A 17997-nucleotide genomic window follows, 5' to 3' on the forward strand; every position below is an offset into this window, starting at 1 on the left:
TTTTCTCCATATTATTTAATGTCTGCTGTTTTGAAATATTTTATTGTGGCTTGGGGAATTCTAAAAAAACTTGTACATAAATGTTTACATATTGGATGTTCTAATCATCAGCTATTTTGAAATATTTTTATTAGTATGGTTTTACTATAATGATTGTAATATTAGATTTTTATTGTTTTTCTAAGGAATGGTGGTATTTCTGTTTTCCGTTGTTGTACTGTGTACAGAGTCTGGCTTGTTACAGTTTCTAGTTCAGTCTTTGGCTGCACATTTCTGTTTTTCCGTTGTTCTCTTTATTCTTTGTTTGGGGGTCTGTCTGTATCTATATACTGTATGTTGCAAGTGATAGTTTTACCTCTGAATGTCCTTTCCCATGTAAAATTATATTATAAATGTCCGGGGAGGGAGGGTAGTGGAGCAGGAGGAGGCCCGAGGCTGTAAGGTTCACCTAGGGTACCTAATACCCCTGGAAATAGGGCAGTGTAGAGTTGCCTGTCTCCCCCTTTCCAGTTTCCAGCAGTCATGACTTACGGATGTGTTGTACTTGGCTGTTAGGTTATACAGCCCGAGATTAATCTGCCTTCAGAAAGGGATTAGGCAGCTTTATGGAACTGTGTTATACGCACTGCATCCTGTAGCAGTGACTTTCACAGGTTAATTCAGTCATGGGGAAAGTATTTCCTTTACTTCTTGTTTTAAACCTGCCACTGGATACTTTTACCAGATGACCCCATAGATCTTTTAGAGTTTATTCTAGCAGAGAATATTCCATAACGAGAGAGATGTTTTCAATATTTAGGACAGATTATGTATTGCTCTGGCAGTCTAGTGCTTTGACATTATTACTTCGGCTTAGTCCAGATCTAAGTTCAATCTGAATAAATAATATGAATTGATTTAGCAAATTTTGTAAAAGATTGACAATAGCAGAAAACAAGTAGCCTACACCAGGATTTCCCAAACCTGTTACAGGGAACCCACTGTCAGTTGGGTTTTCAGGATAATCCACAGTAAAGATGCATAAAAAATGTTTTGCAAGCTCTGGGTCTGATCCCGTGCATATTCGTTGTGGATTCGCTGAAACCCTGACTGGCTAAAGGATCAGCAGGACAGGTCTGGGCAGACCTGGTCAGGAGCGCACTTCCTGGCATTGAAGCCTCTGCCGGCCAATCACAGCTGCCGTGCTGGATTCTGGGCCACAAAACTCCAACCAAATAATGAAAATCCCCTTTTATTCTGTTTTGTTTCCTACTGCAAGACCTAAGATGGAGGAACTGTAGGGATGTTGACGTGCTTTGCTCAGATGTCCCTTCTAGGAGTGATCCTCTCTGCATTAGAATTTATTCAGGGCACAAACCTAACCTTGCCCCATTCTCTGCCTGTCGGGGCAAAGAGAAGATTCTCTGACGGCCCCCATCGCAAAGACCATGAAAATCCTATAAACATGATGTGTGCAATGGATACAGCGGACCTGATCTAAAGGGTTAGGGACTCTCCAGCTATTCTTCCTCGTAACTTGGATTTTAATTTCCATAAACCTTGCAGTGACAGCGAAAGTAAGACCAACATCGTTAAAGTGATCCGCTCAATTTTAAGGGAGAATTTACGGCGTCATATAAAGTGCGACTTGCTCTGTGAGAAGACCTGCAAAGACCGCCTGATCCCACTAAGGAACAGGATTCCACTTTCAGCCAAATTGGGTAGGTGTAGTTTTGCTCAACACCTTGAGGTATTGTGCGTGTGTGTGTGTGTGTTACGATTTGTGTTTTCAGGTTTCTGATGTAGCTCCCTTCATCATCCAAGGAGCCTAGAGCTCCGCGCCGTAATATTTCTCACGCTTCATTTTTTAATTACATTGAGGGGGGAGGGGGTTCATAGTTTAACAATTCTGTGATGTAAAAAAGTACAGTGAGTGCTCCGAAGAGCCTTGTGTACTTCTGTTACTGAAAATCCAGACTCTCCTGTAAGGGATTCTGCAGTTCTGGATTACCTGACATTAAAATCAGATAATATGCTTCACAAGTTAAGGTAAAAGGGAGGTAGCTAATGAGATATTTATTGTATATCATAAACTGTAGAATGCCTTCTATACAGTAATAAGATTTTTGGTTTAAGCAATTTTGTACAAAGGTCATGAAAACCCCAGAGGCCAATGTTTCAAGTGCGTCCAGCACTAGGTACTGGATAAGTAGAGCTTATCTAGCTAAGGTGATAGCAGGATGATTGGGGTGGTTAACTTTCGCAGATAAATAGCGAGGTTTTCTCTTATTCGGTTAAGTTAATCAGATAACATAGACCTGCCACAGTGCAAGTTATATCTGGCTAAGTAGTGGCTTTTATGTGGATAGTCAGCGGCACAGCCGTGCCACTGAATATCTCTTGTACGTTAGCCAGATAAGTTTTATATCTGATTAAGTTACATACCTGGCTAACTTTAAAACCTGGACCCCTCCCTGTGTTTAACTCAAAGTTAACCTGCACTTCCCAAATGCAATGCCACTTAAATTACCCCAGCTTAACGTGGTACCTTAGCTATTTTGAGCTGATTAGGAGTACATAAAGATGGTCTCATCTCTGACTCTGCCCATTGCACTCAGGTGTCCTTCTGGAGAATCAGGCTCCTGACTTAGCACAGAGGGTGGCCAGCTGGTCCTCTGGCAGGGAGGTAAACACCACCATCTCAGGGAGCCAGATGCAGAACTTGGGGACACCTCTGAGGATATTTGGGCAAGGGATGGAGCAAAGATGGCTTGATTTGCCAGAGTTTAAGCAAGGGTGAGCTCAGCAAGTACTCCAGCGTAAATGAAGCAGGGTTGGGCTGAGCTGGGAGCTCAGTCTCAAAGCTTATGTTGAGCTTCATGAAAAGTGTCTGACGCTAGCTTCACGGGTGTGGATTTTGCATGAGCGGCACTGTAGTGCAGCCTGGTAACTATAAGTCAAAATTCCTTTTCTTTCTTCTCTGGACTTCATACATATTGTGTCTGATCCAAAGGTTAATATTGACTGGATGTTACCACAGTCCATTGGCGTAGGATTGGTGGGCTCCCAATATGACTTCATCTTAGCTGGAACAAATATGCATATTCTCACAAGAGATGCTGGCATGAGTCAGAAGACATCTGGCGAATAATACTCAGCCACATTGCTGGATACAAATTTTGCAAGGCCACAGCTTAAGCTAGTTTGTGTCCAGCAGTACCAGCAAAATGTATTAATATGAAAAGTCATAGCAACTTTTTTTCTCCTTCTATAGTTCCCACAGGCATTAAAACTGCAGGGGCTATCACATGCTGGACTTCCATCTTGTGTTGCTCAGAGTTTGGTTCAGATACATACTCCTTTTTAGGGGATTGGCTTATCCCTGCAGTCTGTGGCCCCTCGCTGAGACTGTTGCTGTGATGACTAGATGACTTAGTTAGACAGAAGAAGAAGCCAAAATATGAGGGAAACAACCCCTGGATAGTGGCAAATGAAAAGTCCAAAAGCAGGAGGAGGAAACTGCTGAGCCAAAAAAGTTTTACGGAACAGGTTTAGATTTGGTCCTGCTTACAGTGCCAGAAGAAGCACAAAATGTACTGGTCCACAATATCTTTATCATTTGTTTAGGAGTTAAATTTTTCACCGCAAAAATCTGTCCGTATGTAGATAGCCCTGTTCGTGTGAATGGGCTCCCAGGGGGGCTCTATAACTGTAGGTATTTCTGCTCCAGGCACTCTCCACCCACTGTGCTTTTCATGCTATTTAGAAGGAGCAACCACAAGCAGAGAAAAACAGAAACAAGGTCTAGTTTTATTGTGCTCTTTCTTTCTAACGTGGTTGGGTGTAACCTTCCATAGTAGTGCAGTTAGTGACAGCTGAAATCCTTTTTTTTTTTTTGTCTTTATCACACAAGAAAGTATTAAAAGTAGTTTCACACTTGTATTTTTGGGAGGGGGAGACAATATTAAATTTCTTACACAGAGAAACGCACCTAGAGTTATCACAACATTATGAAAAGTTTACCAGAGAATCAAAAAAGATTGCAACTTCTGAGGGAGAGTAGGGTAGTCTTTACTAAAACAGAGTTCAGAGGCTTTGGAGGGTAATGTTAAAAATCTGACAGTTGGATAGGTCCTTCCCCCAAGCTATTAATAGACCACTTTACATCTGGTCTTTGAGAAATCAAGCCATGCCATTTTCAAGTCTTCCCCCATTTTGTTTTGCCACAGTGACCGTGATGTGCTGAAGTACAAAGCTGAATGGCGTGTTGTTTTATTTTTTTTGTCTTTATATTGCAGCTTCTACCAGATCTTTGAAGTTACTGAAGCACTCCCCCAGCAGTGACTGGAGCGTTGATCTGGGTAAAGGCAGTGCCCTGGATTCAGACGAGTGCAGCCTGAGCAGCAGCACCCAGAGCAGTAGCTGCAACACCACAGAGAGCATTCAGGAGTTTAAACCCACCCTCCCGGCACAGCACTTGCAAACACGTAACTCGGATCTCCCAGACAATGGGGTGAAGGAGTCCGACATTCTCAGCGATGACGACGACTACCCCCAGGCCCCTAAGCAGGGCAGCCCCACGGAAGACATTGAAGTGCATTTTCGGAGCCTGAAGATTTTCGAGAACCCTGAAGGTGACACGGGGCGGGAGAAGCCCACTGAAACGGAGGCAGGAGACACCTTCAGCCTGAAAGAGCATCCCAAACTGGTGCGTGGACACTTCTGTCCCATTAAACGAAAAGCGAGCAGCACAAAACGGGACAAGGGGGCTCTGCTGGTGATGAAGGACTACCACCAGTCCATGGACAGTCAGTCGGACAGCACCAGTGTAGACTTTAACGCCATCTTGGAGCGGGAATTCAGTGTTCAGAGCCTGACGTCTGTGGTGAACGAAGATTGCTTTTATGAAACGGTGGAGCACCATGGCAAGTCCTAGCTGTGTGTCCATTCAGGTCGTACTCCAGAGAACGATTTAACTTGCCCGTGTTGCTTTAACAACACAACTGAGCGGGTTTGGTGGAAATTGCAGACAATACTACTAACTGTTTTGGTTTTGTGCACTATTACATTTTGCCACAAAATGAGCTGTAAACATTTTAAGTTATATTAATTTATTGTGAGTCAGAAAAACTAGCTTAAGAGGCCAAGCATTGTGTACATTATAATTAGTTTATCCTTTTTGAGCAGGTATCAATTTTGTAGTATCCATTTAAAAAAAAATGATAAAAGGTGAAAATTTTTTTGTTTTTTTTTTAATTTATGTGGAAAAAAATTTAGATTTGTAACTTTATAAGGTCAAAACCACCTTTTTGATCTTTAGGGCATTTTTTTTTCCAGTTCTGACCTGCGCTTTATTTAAGCAGAATTAAGTTATTTTATTGCGTTGTTAGTGCACAGCCGGTGCAAGAAGTTCATTTTTGTAAGTCACAAGATGCTGTTAATACTGAAGTTTACATATATATATTATATATAAAAAAAAAAGCTTGTACTGTAATCTTTCATTTGATTGTATTTTTATTTTTCTTTACAAACCTGTACAGTAAAACAAAACCAAGTATTGTACTAGACAATGTGTCTTGTTCTTTTAAAATTCCAGTCCAGTAGAGCACGGATGAGATATTCAGACCCTTGAGCAGCTGAGAGGTTTAGTAAAGTCCATTTCCTGGCTCTGGAGTGCAGGTAGGTTAGGTGCAATGTGGCATCAACGCGTTTCGTAACACACAGGGAAGCGTCTTTTTCTTGTCTCTTTTGTAAGGATCTGTTTTCAGAAGCCGCGTGGGAGAGTTGAGGCGTCGTGTCACCGGAGCCAGGTTGGGGCATATTTCAGGACGTCCACACTGGGACGAAATCTGTGGCTACTTTTTTACCCACTGGCTTTGCTGCAAGCTACAGAGCAAAAGGTTCCTGCTTGCGTTCACCTGGAAAGCTGCAGCTGGTGCAGAGCACCTGGGATGGGGGGGCGTGAGGTAGCAGGGGGGAGAGGGCTGCCTACCAACCCCAAATGTTTCTCCGGCCTCCCCTCGCCTCCAGGAAGACCAGAGCTCGTCGGGGTTGGATGTTGGAGAAGCCGGGGGCAGCCAGCCGGCCGGGGTCCTCTTCTGATGATGCGCGCAGGCACTCCCTACCCCGGTGCCCCCCTGGGCAGCCTCCTGCCTCTTCTGATGACCTTGCTCAAACTCTTCCTCCTCATCCCCACTCCTCCCATGCTGTAATAAACACCAGGAGATAAAAACCAAAAGGCCATCCGTTTTGTCCAGCTGAGACTTATTCTCTTTGTACAAGTTCACCTATAAATTCATATAGGCAGCCCAATACCGGTTACCACCACTGTGTGCCCGCCCCTCCTCCTTCACCATAGCCTTCCTGGACTTGCAAGTCTTTTCCCAAATCTTGTTAGTTCTGCCGGTCACCACCTCCAAGGGCAGCGAGCATTTCAGGCCCTGCCGTCCTCTGCTTTGGTACAAGATAATTCCTTTGGTTTCCCTCCGTTCTCCGACTCTTTGTATCGTCTCTCCTTCCCTGCTTTTCAGTTCCTGCTACAATTCCACCTGTGTCACTGCCTTGGCTTTTGCCTTTTCCTTTATGCTAGCACAGTGTCCTGTTTTCTGCCATTTTATATTTATTTACTGTTCTCAACCTCACGGAAGAGCTCGTTACAAGAAAAGCCCAAAGCAGTAAAGCCATAGATCTGAATGTTCTTGTCCTTCCCAGTTCTTTCTGTCCGTTTTCTGTCGCCTCTCTGAATGTTTCCTTCTCTCTGCATGAGCAGCTGTCACGTTTTCTTTCTCTTTCCAATTCTGCGTCATTCCTCTACCTTACAGTCCGTCGTTATCAGCAAACCTCTGTCCTTGTTCTTTACGGCGCAGTGATTTTAGAGGGTAACTTTATAGCTAATTCTGCACCCAGCCCGTATCCCAAATTTTCAAAGCAAATGTGTGTGCGTAAGTTTGCTTTCCTAATTAGCCTGCTGTGCACGCAGAATAACTCAAACTTACCCTTCCTCTTATTAGAAGATAAGTGGTGACCTTGTATGTAAAGGGGCAGATTTTAGTACCAGATTTGTGCGTGCAACCCGGCACACAGAAATGTACGCCCAATTTTATAACATGTGCGCGCAGCCACACGCATGTTATAAAATCCGGGGTCAGCGTGTGCGGGGGGGGTGCACACTTATGCACCTTGCGCGCGCCAAGCCCTAGGGGAGCCCCGATGGCTTTCCCTGTTCCCTTCACCCCCCTCAGGCAGGGGTAGGTTGCACGTGCCGGCCAAGTGCCGACACGCGATCCCCCGGCCTAGAGGTCCTACGGAGGCCTCTGGCCACACCCTTGCCCCTGACCGCCCCCACCCTGCTCCTTTTTTTCAAGCCCCGGGACATACACACGTCCCGGGGCTTGCGCGCGTTGCCAGGCCTATGCAAAATAGGCTCGGCGTGCGTAGGGCTTTTAAAATCTGCCCCGTAATTTTTTAAATCAGAAACTATGCAAGTAAGTTAGGACTTGGCACCTCTCTCTCCCCAGTTTGTGGAAAAGGGACAGGCGTAACTGGGCTGTGCATATTCCTTTTCACTGACTGAACCCTGGGCTATTTTAGTACAGGCAGTTACGTTTATAAAAATGGGCTTTATCTGTGTTAAAGGCTTTGAAAACTTCAGCCCTAGTAAGTCAGATAAAGCAATAAACGCTGCCTCCTATCAGATCAGTGTAAATATTTTTGCTAAACCCATTAAGGTAGCGCAACAATGGGCGCACATGTTGGATTTCTATTCTGTGGCTGTAGAACAGAACCCTGCATCCACCACAATGCATCAAACCCATCCCAGCACCTTCTCCTTCAAAAAAAAACCACAATTAAGCTGTGGCCAGCCACGAAATTGCTATGAAGGTTTCAAAACGGCATCGGGTGGATCAAAGCAGAATGTTTCATTCAAAAGCGAGAGAAGCAGAAAATAAACAAATCTTTTACAAGTTTTGAAGACTCTTCTGCCCCTCACACCCGAGTAGGGTTTTCTCTTCATCTTTGCTCTGGCCCCATAAACAAGAAATTGCTTATATAACGTAATCTCTACAGATGGCATTGGCAACAGCTAAGTGAACAGACTTTTTTTTTAAATTATCAGTTACCATCCTATGGATTGTGTGAACAATGGAATAAAAAGATCTTCTCTGTATGGATTTGCTCATCTCTAACACATGATGGCTAGGGCAGTGTTTCTCAAGCAGCCGAAAAAGTCATCGATGCCTGATGCTCAGACCCAAGCCACATTAGCAGTGGCTCTCAAAACAAACGCGCAAGAGCACCTTTCTGCAAGCCCGTGTGGTCGTGCGTGTGCCACCTCGCGGCGTGTTAATGAATGGGCGACATGCAGGCCATGCAGCACGCGTTGCTTAACACCGCCTCCTCCGCTTCTGCGCCTTCTCATGAGTCCTAGCCCTGTGCTGAGGGAGATGCGACTTACTATGAGGGGCTTGGGAGGAGCAGTAGTGGTGGAGCGGCAGCCAGAATAACTCAGCTGGCTCCCCCCAGCACCCCAACCTCCCTCATCCTATACTTTGTACATAGAGCGAGCTGCTCCATCCTCAACGGTTCATCCCTTGGTTTTGTTTTAACATTTGGGAGAGACCGGTGGGGCTTCTTTTGGTCAAATGAGTGCTCTCCATGTCTGCAGTGCGTGCCCCTTGCTGTGCCTCACAACATTTTGGTTTTATGTAGGTGCGCCCTGGGCTTCAAAAGGTTGCGAAACATTGAGGGGCTAGGATGTTGTGTATTTTGTTAATTGTAGAAGTAATTTTAAAATATTGTTAAAAGTACACAGGTGTGACTGAGGGGGGGGGATATGACTACAAAACCATGGAAGGTCTTGAAAAGTTTAATGTGAATCGGTTATTTACTCTCTCAGGTAATAGGAGGACTGTTAGCATGGGGCACATTTAAAAGAAATCAAAATCGTTTTCACTCACTTTTTAATTAGGCCGCGCACGTAAAATCCGGCCTTTACGTGCACGGCCTGGTCTTGCACGCACCGAGCCTATTTTCAAAAAGGCCGGTACGAGCATAAGCGGCGGGCCAGGACTGCACCACTGATCGCTATCCCAGCTGCCGGCGCTCGCTACTTACGTCAGGTCAGGCCCTGAAGTAAGTTGGGGGAAAAAAAGAAAAGGAAAATGGTAGGAATTAGGGATTGGGGAGGAGAGGGTATGAAATGTATCCCCCCTTGCGCGCGTGCAGCCCAACAATTTTATAACGTGCGGGAATCGCCCGCACCTTTGTAAATCTACCCCTCGATGCACAGTTAAGCTCTGGCATTCATTGTCAGAGGAGGGGGTTACGGGAGTTGGTTTAACTGGGTTTATAAAATGTCTGGATAAGTTCCTGGAGGAGAAGCCCATAAGCTGCCATTAATCAATAAGGAATAGTAGCCTGACATCTGTCTAATGTTTGGGTATTTGTGACTTGGCCACTGTTGGAAACAGGATACTGGGCTTGATGGACCCTTGTTCTGACCCAGTTTAGCATTTCTTATTGGGACTGCATGGATGCTTGAAACCAGCACCAGATATCCTAGAGCTGTTTCCCCTGTCTAGGTGCCAGATATGAGCTCTTATATATACTCTGATTTAAAATAAAAAGATGATTGCAGGAATGGGCTGCTGTCCAGGAGCTTCAGAGGAGGGAGGTGGCTGGACTTACAGTCAACCTCATCCTGAGCCTGCAGTGCGCTTCCAAGAAGGTGTTGGGGTAACCTGCCCGGAGAAGTGCTTACAAAACAGCAATGGTGTCACTGTATGGGACCTCCATGGGGGACCTCCAGTGATCATGGGCAGACTGGATTGGCATAGGGACGGGGTGGCTTGCTTTATGTATTGATCGTGCAAGGAGCACAGCCTGAAAAGGCTCATTAAGAAGAGGCTGTGGAGGCCATCACTGCAACAAGCTTTGGATGTGATGGGGACAGATATGAAGGGCAGTGGTAAGAAAAAGGTTGAGAGGTCAGGTAAACGAATGGGGAGGGGAAGCCGATGCTGGGGTGCGTGTGTGTATTTGTGTACAAATTCCAACTGCACTGACAATGGGCCTTGTTAGTCTTTTTCTGCTATTGTGTACTCTGCTCCTATGAAAATAATCTGGGTAGCTGATCCAGCTCTGCAAAAAAATCACCACTGGCCTGTGGATATTTGCACAAAATGAATGTGCAGAGATTTGAAAATGCAAACTGTGTGTGTGAGCTTTCCTCAGGGAATGCTGCATCTTCATGCAGCTAACATTGAAGGTGATTTTCAGACACTCAATGTATGTGGGTAAAATGCTGTTAAAGCCTGAAATTATGCTGATTGGCATATTAGAATTTTGCATAAATCACATGAAACGTTTTTGTCTTTTGCTTAGATTGAATGATTTCCTCCTTTTTGACTAATGGATTACTCTGATAATATTAATTAGCTTTGCAATGGTAAAAATAATTAACTGGGATGTGTATTGTGGCTGATTCTTTCAGGATCTGTGACATTTTGGCTATTATGGATCTACAGTTTGAGATCAGCACCAGAAACCAACTATTCTAAGCCCAAATTAATTTTCATTGTGCAGTGACAATATGCAAATGTTCCTTACCTTTCCACCAGACCAGTCAAGACACATGGGTTATGCTCCTGTACCAGCAAATGGAGACAGAACAACTCAAACAGAGGTGGCCAACTCCAGTCCTCGAGAGCCACACACAATGGAGAAATTATTTACCTGTTAATTTTGTTTTCCTTAATGTAGATAGATGGACTCAGGACCAATGGGTTTATGCTCCCCTGCCAGCAGATGGAGACTGAGCAAGCTGACGTCACAGTATATATAGCCCTGCAATGACCCCAGCCTGTCCGTATTCTCTTCAAAAGCAACTGAGGATAGACTAGCAAAAAACATGATTAAAAATAGATAACCAGAACTGTACTCAACCAACTATAAACACTGAACTCACGAAAGATTCTAGGTACCCAAGCTAGGGGCTGGATGAACACTTACCAGTAATCCCTTGGGACCCAGAGCCCCACAGGAGGACTATTGACACGCTCATGTGCAGCCAAGGGTGGGAAGCTGAGTCCTTCTGTCTACACTAAGGAAAACAAAATTATCAGGTAAGTAATTTCTCCATTTCCTAGCATATAGACAGATGGACTCGGGATCAGTGGGACGTACCAAAGCTACTCCAACCGGGTGGGAGGCTGCCCGCGGTCCAGTCAATGTTGCACATGCAAAGGCTGCATCCTCCCAGGCCTGCATGTCCAGATGATAAAACCTGGAAAAAGTGTGTAAGGAGGACCACAGCATAGCTCGGCAGATATAGACGGGAGAGAAAAGATTAACCTCCATCTATGACTCTGCCTAAGCCCTAATCTGAGTAGGCAACAGCTTTCCAGCATCCACAAACGCAGCTGTGACCACCTCCTTAATCTGAGCTATGGTGGCCCATGAAACCAGAACATCCGACTTACTCCCACCATGGAGAACAAACAGGCAATCTGTCTTTTGAAAAAACTCAGAGACCTCCAGATACCACATGACAAGACGCTTAACATCCAAGGAGCACAAAAGGCGAAACTCCTCGGCATCCCTGACCTTATCCAGGGATGGCAAGGAAATGGACTGAGTCAAATGAAAGTCCGGGAATACCTTGGGCAAGAAGGGTGGAACAATACGCAGCTGTAACGCCCCTGGAGTCATCTGAAGAAAAGGCTCCCAGAAAGGCAAGGCCTGCAGCTCAGAAATCCGATGTGCAGAACATATAGCCACCAGGAACACAGTCTTCAAAGTCATCAACCATAAGGAAAGGTTACTCAGTTGTCGGAACATAGGGCCCACCAAAAAATCCAACACCAAATTAAGATTCCACAATGGAACCGGTAACTTCAAGGAAGGTCTAAGGTGTTTCACTTCCTTTAAAAAAAAAAAAAAAAGGGCCACATTAGGATGAGATGACAAGGACACACCATTCATCGGGCCTCTAACACAGGCAAGAGCCGCAACCTGCACCTTCAAGGAATTAAGGGCCAAGCCTTTATTCAATCCATTGCGCTAAAAATCCAGAATGAGAGGGACCTTATCTGAATGAGGAAGAACACCCCACTCCTCACAGCAGGCCTCACACACTCTCCAAGTCCACAAATAAGTCAAGGAAGTGGAGAACTTGTGAGTGCGGAGTAATGTGGAAATCACAGCAGAGGAATAACCACGCTTTATCGGGCAAGCTCTCTCAAAAATCAAACCATAAGACAGAATTGAGTCGGATCCTCATGAAGAACCAGTCCCTGCTGAAGCAGATCCATGTGCGGCGGCAGACGAAGGGGAGGGGGCCTCCACCACGGATGTCTGGGCCAGTCCGGCACCACCAGGAGTATTTGCCCCCCCGTGGCCTTCGATCTTGCAAATTATTCTGCCCAGCAAGGGCCACGGAGGAAAGGCATAAAACAATCTGTTTTCTGGCCAGACCTGTATGACAGCGTATATTCCCAGGGACCACGGATCTCTCCTGTGACTGTAGAAGCGAGGAACCTTCGCATTTCGAGAAATCTCCAGCAGGTCTAGGAATGGAAGGCCCCAGCGAATCACAATCATCTGAAACGCCTTGGCTGACAACACCCACTCTCCTGGGTCCAGACTCTCCCTGCTGAAAAAATCTGCTCTTATGTTGTCTTTTCCTGCAATGTGAGAGGCTGAGATAATCTGCAAATGACCTTCCACCCATTCCATCAGCTGGTCTATTTCCTGTGACACTCCCTAGTGATTGATGTAGGCCATTGTTGTACCGTTGTCCAACATCACGCGAACCGCTGGATGCAGTTCAGACACAGGCTGCGGATAGCATGCCAGCCATACCACCCAGACCTCCAGGCAAATGATTTCCAGAGAGACTCTTCGGCCTTCCAGCACCCCTACGCCGTTAACTCCAGACACTGAGCCCCCCAGCCATGGAGACTTGCATCTGTCGTGAGTACTAACCATGCCGGAGAGGACAAGGGAACTCCGTTTTTCAGATGATCCTCTTGCAACCACCACTGGAGGTGGCAGCAGATTTCCATCGGCAAGTAGAGCCGAACCGCATAATCCTGAGACTGCGGGTTCCAAAGAGAGAGAGAGAGCTAAAGAGGACGCACATGCGCCTTTGCCCACAGCACCACTTCCAGGGTAGCTGTCATCAAGCCGAATACCTGTAGATAGGACCTCACCATCGGGCGTATGGTGTTTATCAACTGTCGCACTTGAGACATCAATCTCAAGTACAATCTCAAGTACAAAAAAATACAATTACATCAATGTAATGTAATTGATGTAATTGTATATTTGTTTAATTGTTCAATCTGTTTGATGTAATTTTCTGTTCCTTGTTCTGTGTAAACCGAATTGGTATGCACTAGTGCATGAACTCCGGTATATAAAAGCCAATCAATCAATCAATCAATCAAATAAATAAATCAATCAATAAATCTCTGGATCCAACGTCCAGTAGGAAAACTCTGTCCTGTCCTGTGTCAAATCAGACCCCTAGATACTCCAATGACTGGGATGATTGAAGATTGGTCTTGGTCAGGTTCACCACCCAACCAAGCTCCTGTCACCAGATGGCTCTCTTCCTGAGACTTGGCTCAAATCAGCCAGTCGTCCAAATATGGGTGCACCAGGATTCATTCTTTTCAGAAGGCCGCCATTACCACCACCATAATAGAAACATAGAAATGACGGCAGAAGACCAAACGGTCCATCCAGTCTGCCCAGCAAGCTTTCATTCCCCCCCCCCCCCCCCCCCCCCCCATATTTATCTTTTTCTCTTGTCCCTTGTAAGTGACTTTTTGTTCTATTTCCCTTCCACCCCCGCCATCGATGTAGTTAGCAGTGCTGGAGCTGCATCTAAGTGAAGTATCTAGCTAATTGTTTAGGGGTAGTAACCGCTGCCATAGCAAGCTACTCCCATGCATGTTTATGCAGCCTGTGCAACTCAATCCTTGTTGGTTGTTGTCCGAATATAAATCATCTTTTCATCATTCCCCCTGCCTTTGAAGCAGAGAACTATGCTGGATATCATTGAAAGTGAAGTAGGCTAATTTGGTTTGGGGGTAGTAACTGTGTTTTTGAACTGCAAAACTTTGGTCCGTTTGCTTCTTCTCTGTATCCTTTTTGTGATATTATGGGCCCTTGCCACTCCCTACAGAAGAAGCAGGCAGTGGCATTTTTATGCTTCAAAGGCTTCTCAGACTGAGGGGCTGTGCTTCCGGTGCCCACGTCTGAAGAAAGTATGGGGTGATATTCCATTTATTTTGTTGTACCCAAGAAAGAAGGCTCCTTTCATCCCAATTTGGATCTCAAGAGGGTCAACCGTCACTGGAAGGGCATTCATTTTCAAATGGAAACCTTACACTGTAATAATTGCAGTGTAGTTGGGGGAATTTCTGACCTCCTTGGATCTGTCAGAGACTTACCTTCAAATTCCCATCCGATTCAAACACAAACGCTTTCTCCATCTTCCAGGGAATCAGCATCAACCTCATCAGTGCCATCCGGATTCCTGTCAGAAACACCCGCAGGGAACCGATGCGAGTCCCGGTGCTTGAGCATAGGACTGGAAGAGGGAGGAGCCACCGGCTGAGGGGGAAACCGGTGGCTTTTAATCCTTGTAAAAAAAAATTCCATCCAAGAAAAAGCAGCAGGGTCCAGGCCAAGCCCAGAAGTTACTGTAGCTGATCCCATAAAAAGGTCCTCACCAGTGGAGGATCCAGTCAAAGGAGAACCAAGATCTGGCATCCCCCCATTCAAGGCCATGACGAACCCATCATCAGAATGAGAGGATCCAGGCTTAGCAAAATCCGAGGAAGACAACTCTCCCTGAGTGTCTGAGCAGCGCTGACACAGGTTAGAAGCCAGCTCAGGCTGAGAAGCCCTCATATGACAGGCAACACAAACTGGCACACATTTAGGCTTCTTACTTACTGGTGCCATCGCTGCAGCAAACGTACGTCAGAACGGCTCACGCTCAAAAATGAAATACGCCCCAAAAAAAGGCTTCTAGAAGAAAGCACGGTAAGTCACATGCACGAGCCAAGTTAAGCATGTAAAAACGTTTGTGCGTGTAGAAAGCGTGCCCAAAAAACAAGCGCATGTGTGCACAGAGCCGACAGTGCACACACATGCACAGAACATGCACAACAGCGGGCACAAATGGCCGCTGCGGCCTACCACACAGCATGCAAGAAAAAAGCCTAAGTGTGGGCCTCTCAACCCTCCAGGCTGCCCAGTTCCCCAACCCTAATGGGAGCGGGAACGAACTTCGGAACTGAGACTGGAGGAAGTTCTGAAACTCCTCTAACTGTCTCTGATTTAGGGAAAACTTTTTAAAAAAATTTTTTTAAACCTTTACTGCAGCTCAGATGGTCTCCGGCTGCGGAGGGAGAGGGCAACTGCTGTCACTGCTGTGCTCGGCCTCCTGCAGCTGCTGCCTTTCAGCTAAGCTAACAGCTAAGTCCAAGCTGGGAAACCCAGCTACCGGACCAAGGCACACCTCTGAGGGACCACGGAAATCGCCTCAGGAATTCTCAAATATAGGAGGGACCTTTAGGTATCACCACAGGAGAGCGGGGCTTTCTTTTCCTGAATTTAGAATTTCAAACTTCTCCTTTCAAAAAGCTCAAAGCAATCCCCATAGGGAGATGCACGTCCACCCTCTGCTGGAGATGGAGAACACTGGCAGGCTGGGGTCACTGCAGGGTTATGTATACTGTGATGTTAGCTTGCTCTGATCTGCTGGAAAGGGAACATAAACCCACTGGGCCAGAGTCCATCTGTCTACACTCTATGAAAACCAGATTTTCAAGATATCCCTAATGAATAAGCATGAGAGAAATTTGCATGCACTACCCTCCATTGTATGGAAATCTGTCTCGTGCATATTCATTGGGGCTATCCTGAAACCCTGGCCTGTTTGTGGCTCTTGAGGACTGGAGTTGGCAACTCCTGAACTAGAACATTGTCATCATCCCTTATAGCAGTGGTTCCCAACCCTGTCCTGGGGGCCCAACAGCCAGTCAGGTTTTCAGGATATCCACAATGAATATGCATGAGATACATTTGCATGCCATGGAGACTCAGTAATAGAAGTTACATAAATCTTTGTACAAGCTTTTGTAATGTGCCTATGGGTCAGGAAATTCCTGCTAACAATGATGGGTGGGGTTATACAGAAAACCCTGCAAAAAAAATAAAAATCCCACATGGTCTTAAGCCTATTGTAATATGTACTGAGGGTGGGCTTGGCCCTCAGAAAGCCATGAATAAATGAAATACAATTACAGTATAGCAGACCTCTCCTACCAGAACAGCACTAATTGCCAGTATTCAAACAGTAACAACCCTACTAATGAAAAGGTAACAAGGCACTAAAACACCAATACACCTCCAATTAGGAAAACAGAACAAACCAGACTGCTGGAGATCCCTACACACAACCTCCATGCTTGTAGCATAACCTCATCTCGGTCACACGTGCAGAGCATTGACAGACCTTCACCTAACACCCTAAAGTATAAATAGAAACGTGCAGACTAAAACTGAACTGGAATGGGAACAAGCCGGACTCTGTATGCAGTGCAACAACAAAAAGGAATCTGCATTCCTCATAAAAAAAAATCAATGTAAAACCAGGCTAATAAAAAGAACAAATATTGCAAAACAGCTGATGACTTTAACATCCAATAATTCAACTTATAAAAATATTTCCAGACACCAATAAATATTTCAATACAGCTGACACAAAGACCAAATAAGGAAAACTATTAAGGATTAAAAAAAACCTATCACCTGCTTACATAGCTGGCAGCTTTTGATTTCCAGGCACCCTGAGATTGTCATGCAAAAGCAAGAGAGGATTTTTGCTCTCAAACTTGCTCCTCTTACACACTTGCTTTCCCCTCAATCAGACACACACACCCCTGCTCTTGGCCTCATTTTCACACACACCTGCTCTCTCCATGTTCACACACCCCCTCTCTCATAATCACACACTGAGGGCCTCCTCCATCTGTTCAGAGACTCTTCTTCGGCCACCAGCAAGATGGGCTCCACTAACCGCCACCAGGGCCTCTGTGTTTCCTTCAGCTGCCAGCGGGATGGGCTCCACTAACAGCCACCAGAGCCTCTGTGTTTTCTTCGGCCACCAGCAAGATGGGCTCTACTAACAGCCACCAGGCCTCTCCTCTTTCCTTCAGCTGCCAGCGGGATGGGCTCCACTAACAGCCACCAGGCCTCTCCTCTTTCCTTCAGCTGCCAGGGGGATGGATCCACTAATAGCCACCAGGGCCTCTCCTCTTTCCTTCAGCTGCCAGCAAGATGGGCTCCACTAACAGCCACCAGGGCCTCTGTGTTTCCTTCAGCTGCCAGCGGGATGGGCTCCACTAACAGCCACCAGGGCCTCTCCTCTTTCCTTCAGCTGCCAGCAAGATGGGCTCCACTAACAGCCACCAAGGCCTCTCCTCTTTCCTTCAGCTGCCAGCAAGATGGGCTCCACTAACAGCCACCAGGCCTCTCCTCTTTCTTTCAGCTGCCAACGGGATGGGCTCCACTAACAGCCACCAAGGCTTCTCCTCTTTCCTTCAGCTGCCAGCGGGATGGGCTCCACTAACAGCCACCAGGCCTCTCCTCTTTCCTTCAGCTGCCAGGGGGATGGATCCACTAATAGCCACCAGGGCCTCTGTGTTTCCTTCAGCTGCCAGCGGGATGGGCTCCACTAACAGCCACCAGGGCCTCTCCTCTTTCCTTCAGCTGCCAGCAAGATGGGCTCCACTAACAGCCACCAAGGCCTCTCCTCTTTCCTTCAGCTGCCAGCAAGATGGGCTCCACTAACAGCCACCAGGCCTCTCCTCTTTCTTTCAGCTGCCAACGGGATGGGCTCCACTAACAGCCACCAAGGCCTCTCCTCTTTCCTTCAGCTGCCAGCGGGATGGCTCCACTAACAGCCACCAGGCCTCTGTGTTTCCTTCAGCTGCCAGC

General features: G+C 46.2%; 2 protein-coding genes across 3 annotated transcripts in view; one reads left to right on the forward strand and one right to left on the reverse strand.

Annotated features, from left to right (window-relative positions):
* The window catches only part of TIAM2 (T cell lymphoma invasion and metastasis 2), a 486712-nt gene extending 481178 nt beyond the window's left edge, over nt 1–5534 (forward strand). For both annotated transcript variants that reach the window (XM_029596699.1, XM_029596700.1), the window contains 2 exons: nt 1546–1700; nt 4278–5534. In XM_029596699.1, coding sequence (XP_029452559.1) covers nt 1546–1700; nt 4278–4915 — 793 coding nt within the window. In that variant the 3' untranslated portion in view covers nt 4916–5534. The remainder of the gene's footprint in view (nt 1–1545; nt 1701–4277) is intronic.
* The window catches only part of TFB1M (transcription factor B1, mitochondrial), a 181503-nt gene that overhangs the window by 3181 nt on the left and 160325 nt on the right, over nt 1–17997 (reverse strand). The gene's annotated exons all lie outside the window — the stretch shown is intronic.

This window comes from Rhinatrema bivittatum, chromosome 3 (assembly GCF_901001135.1).
Source record: "Rhinatrema bivittatum chromosome 3, aRhiBiv1.1, whole genome shotgun sequence".
NCBI lineage: Eukaryota > Metazoa > Chordata > Amphibia > Gymnophiona > Rhinatrematidae > Rhinatrema > Rhinatrema bivittatum.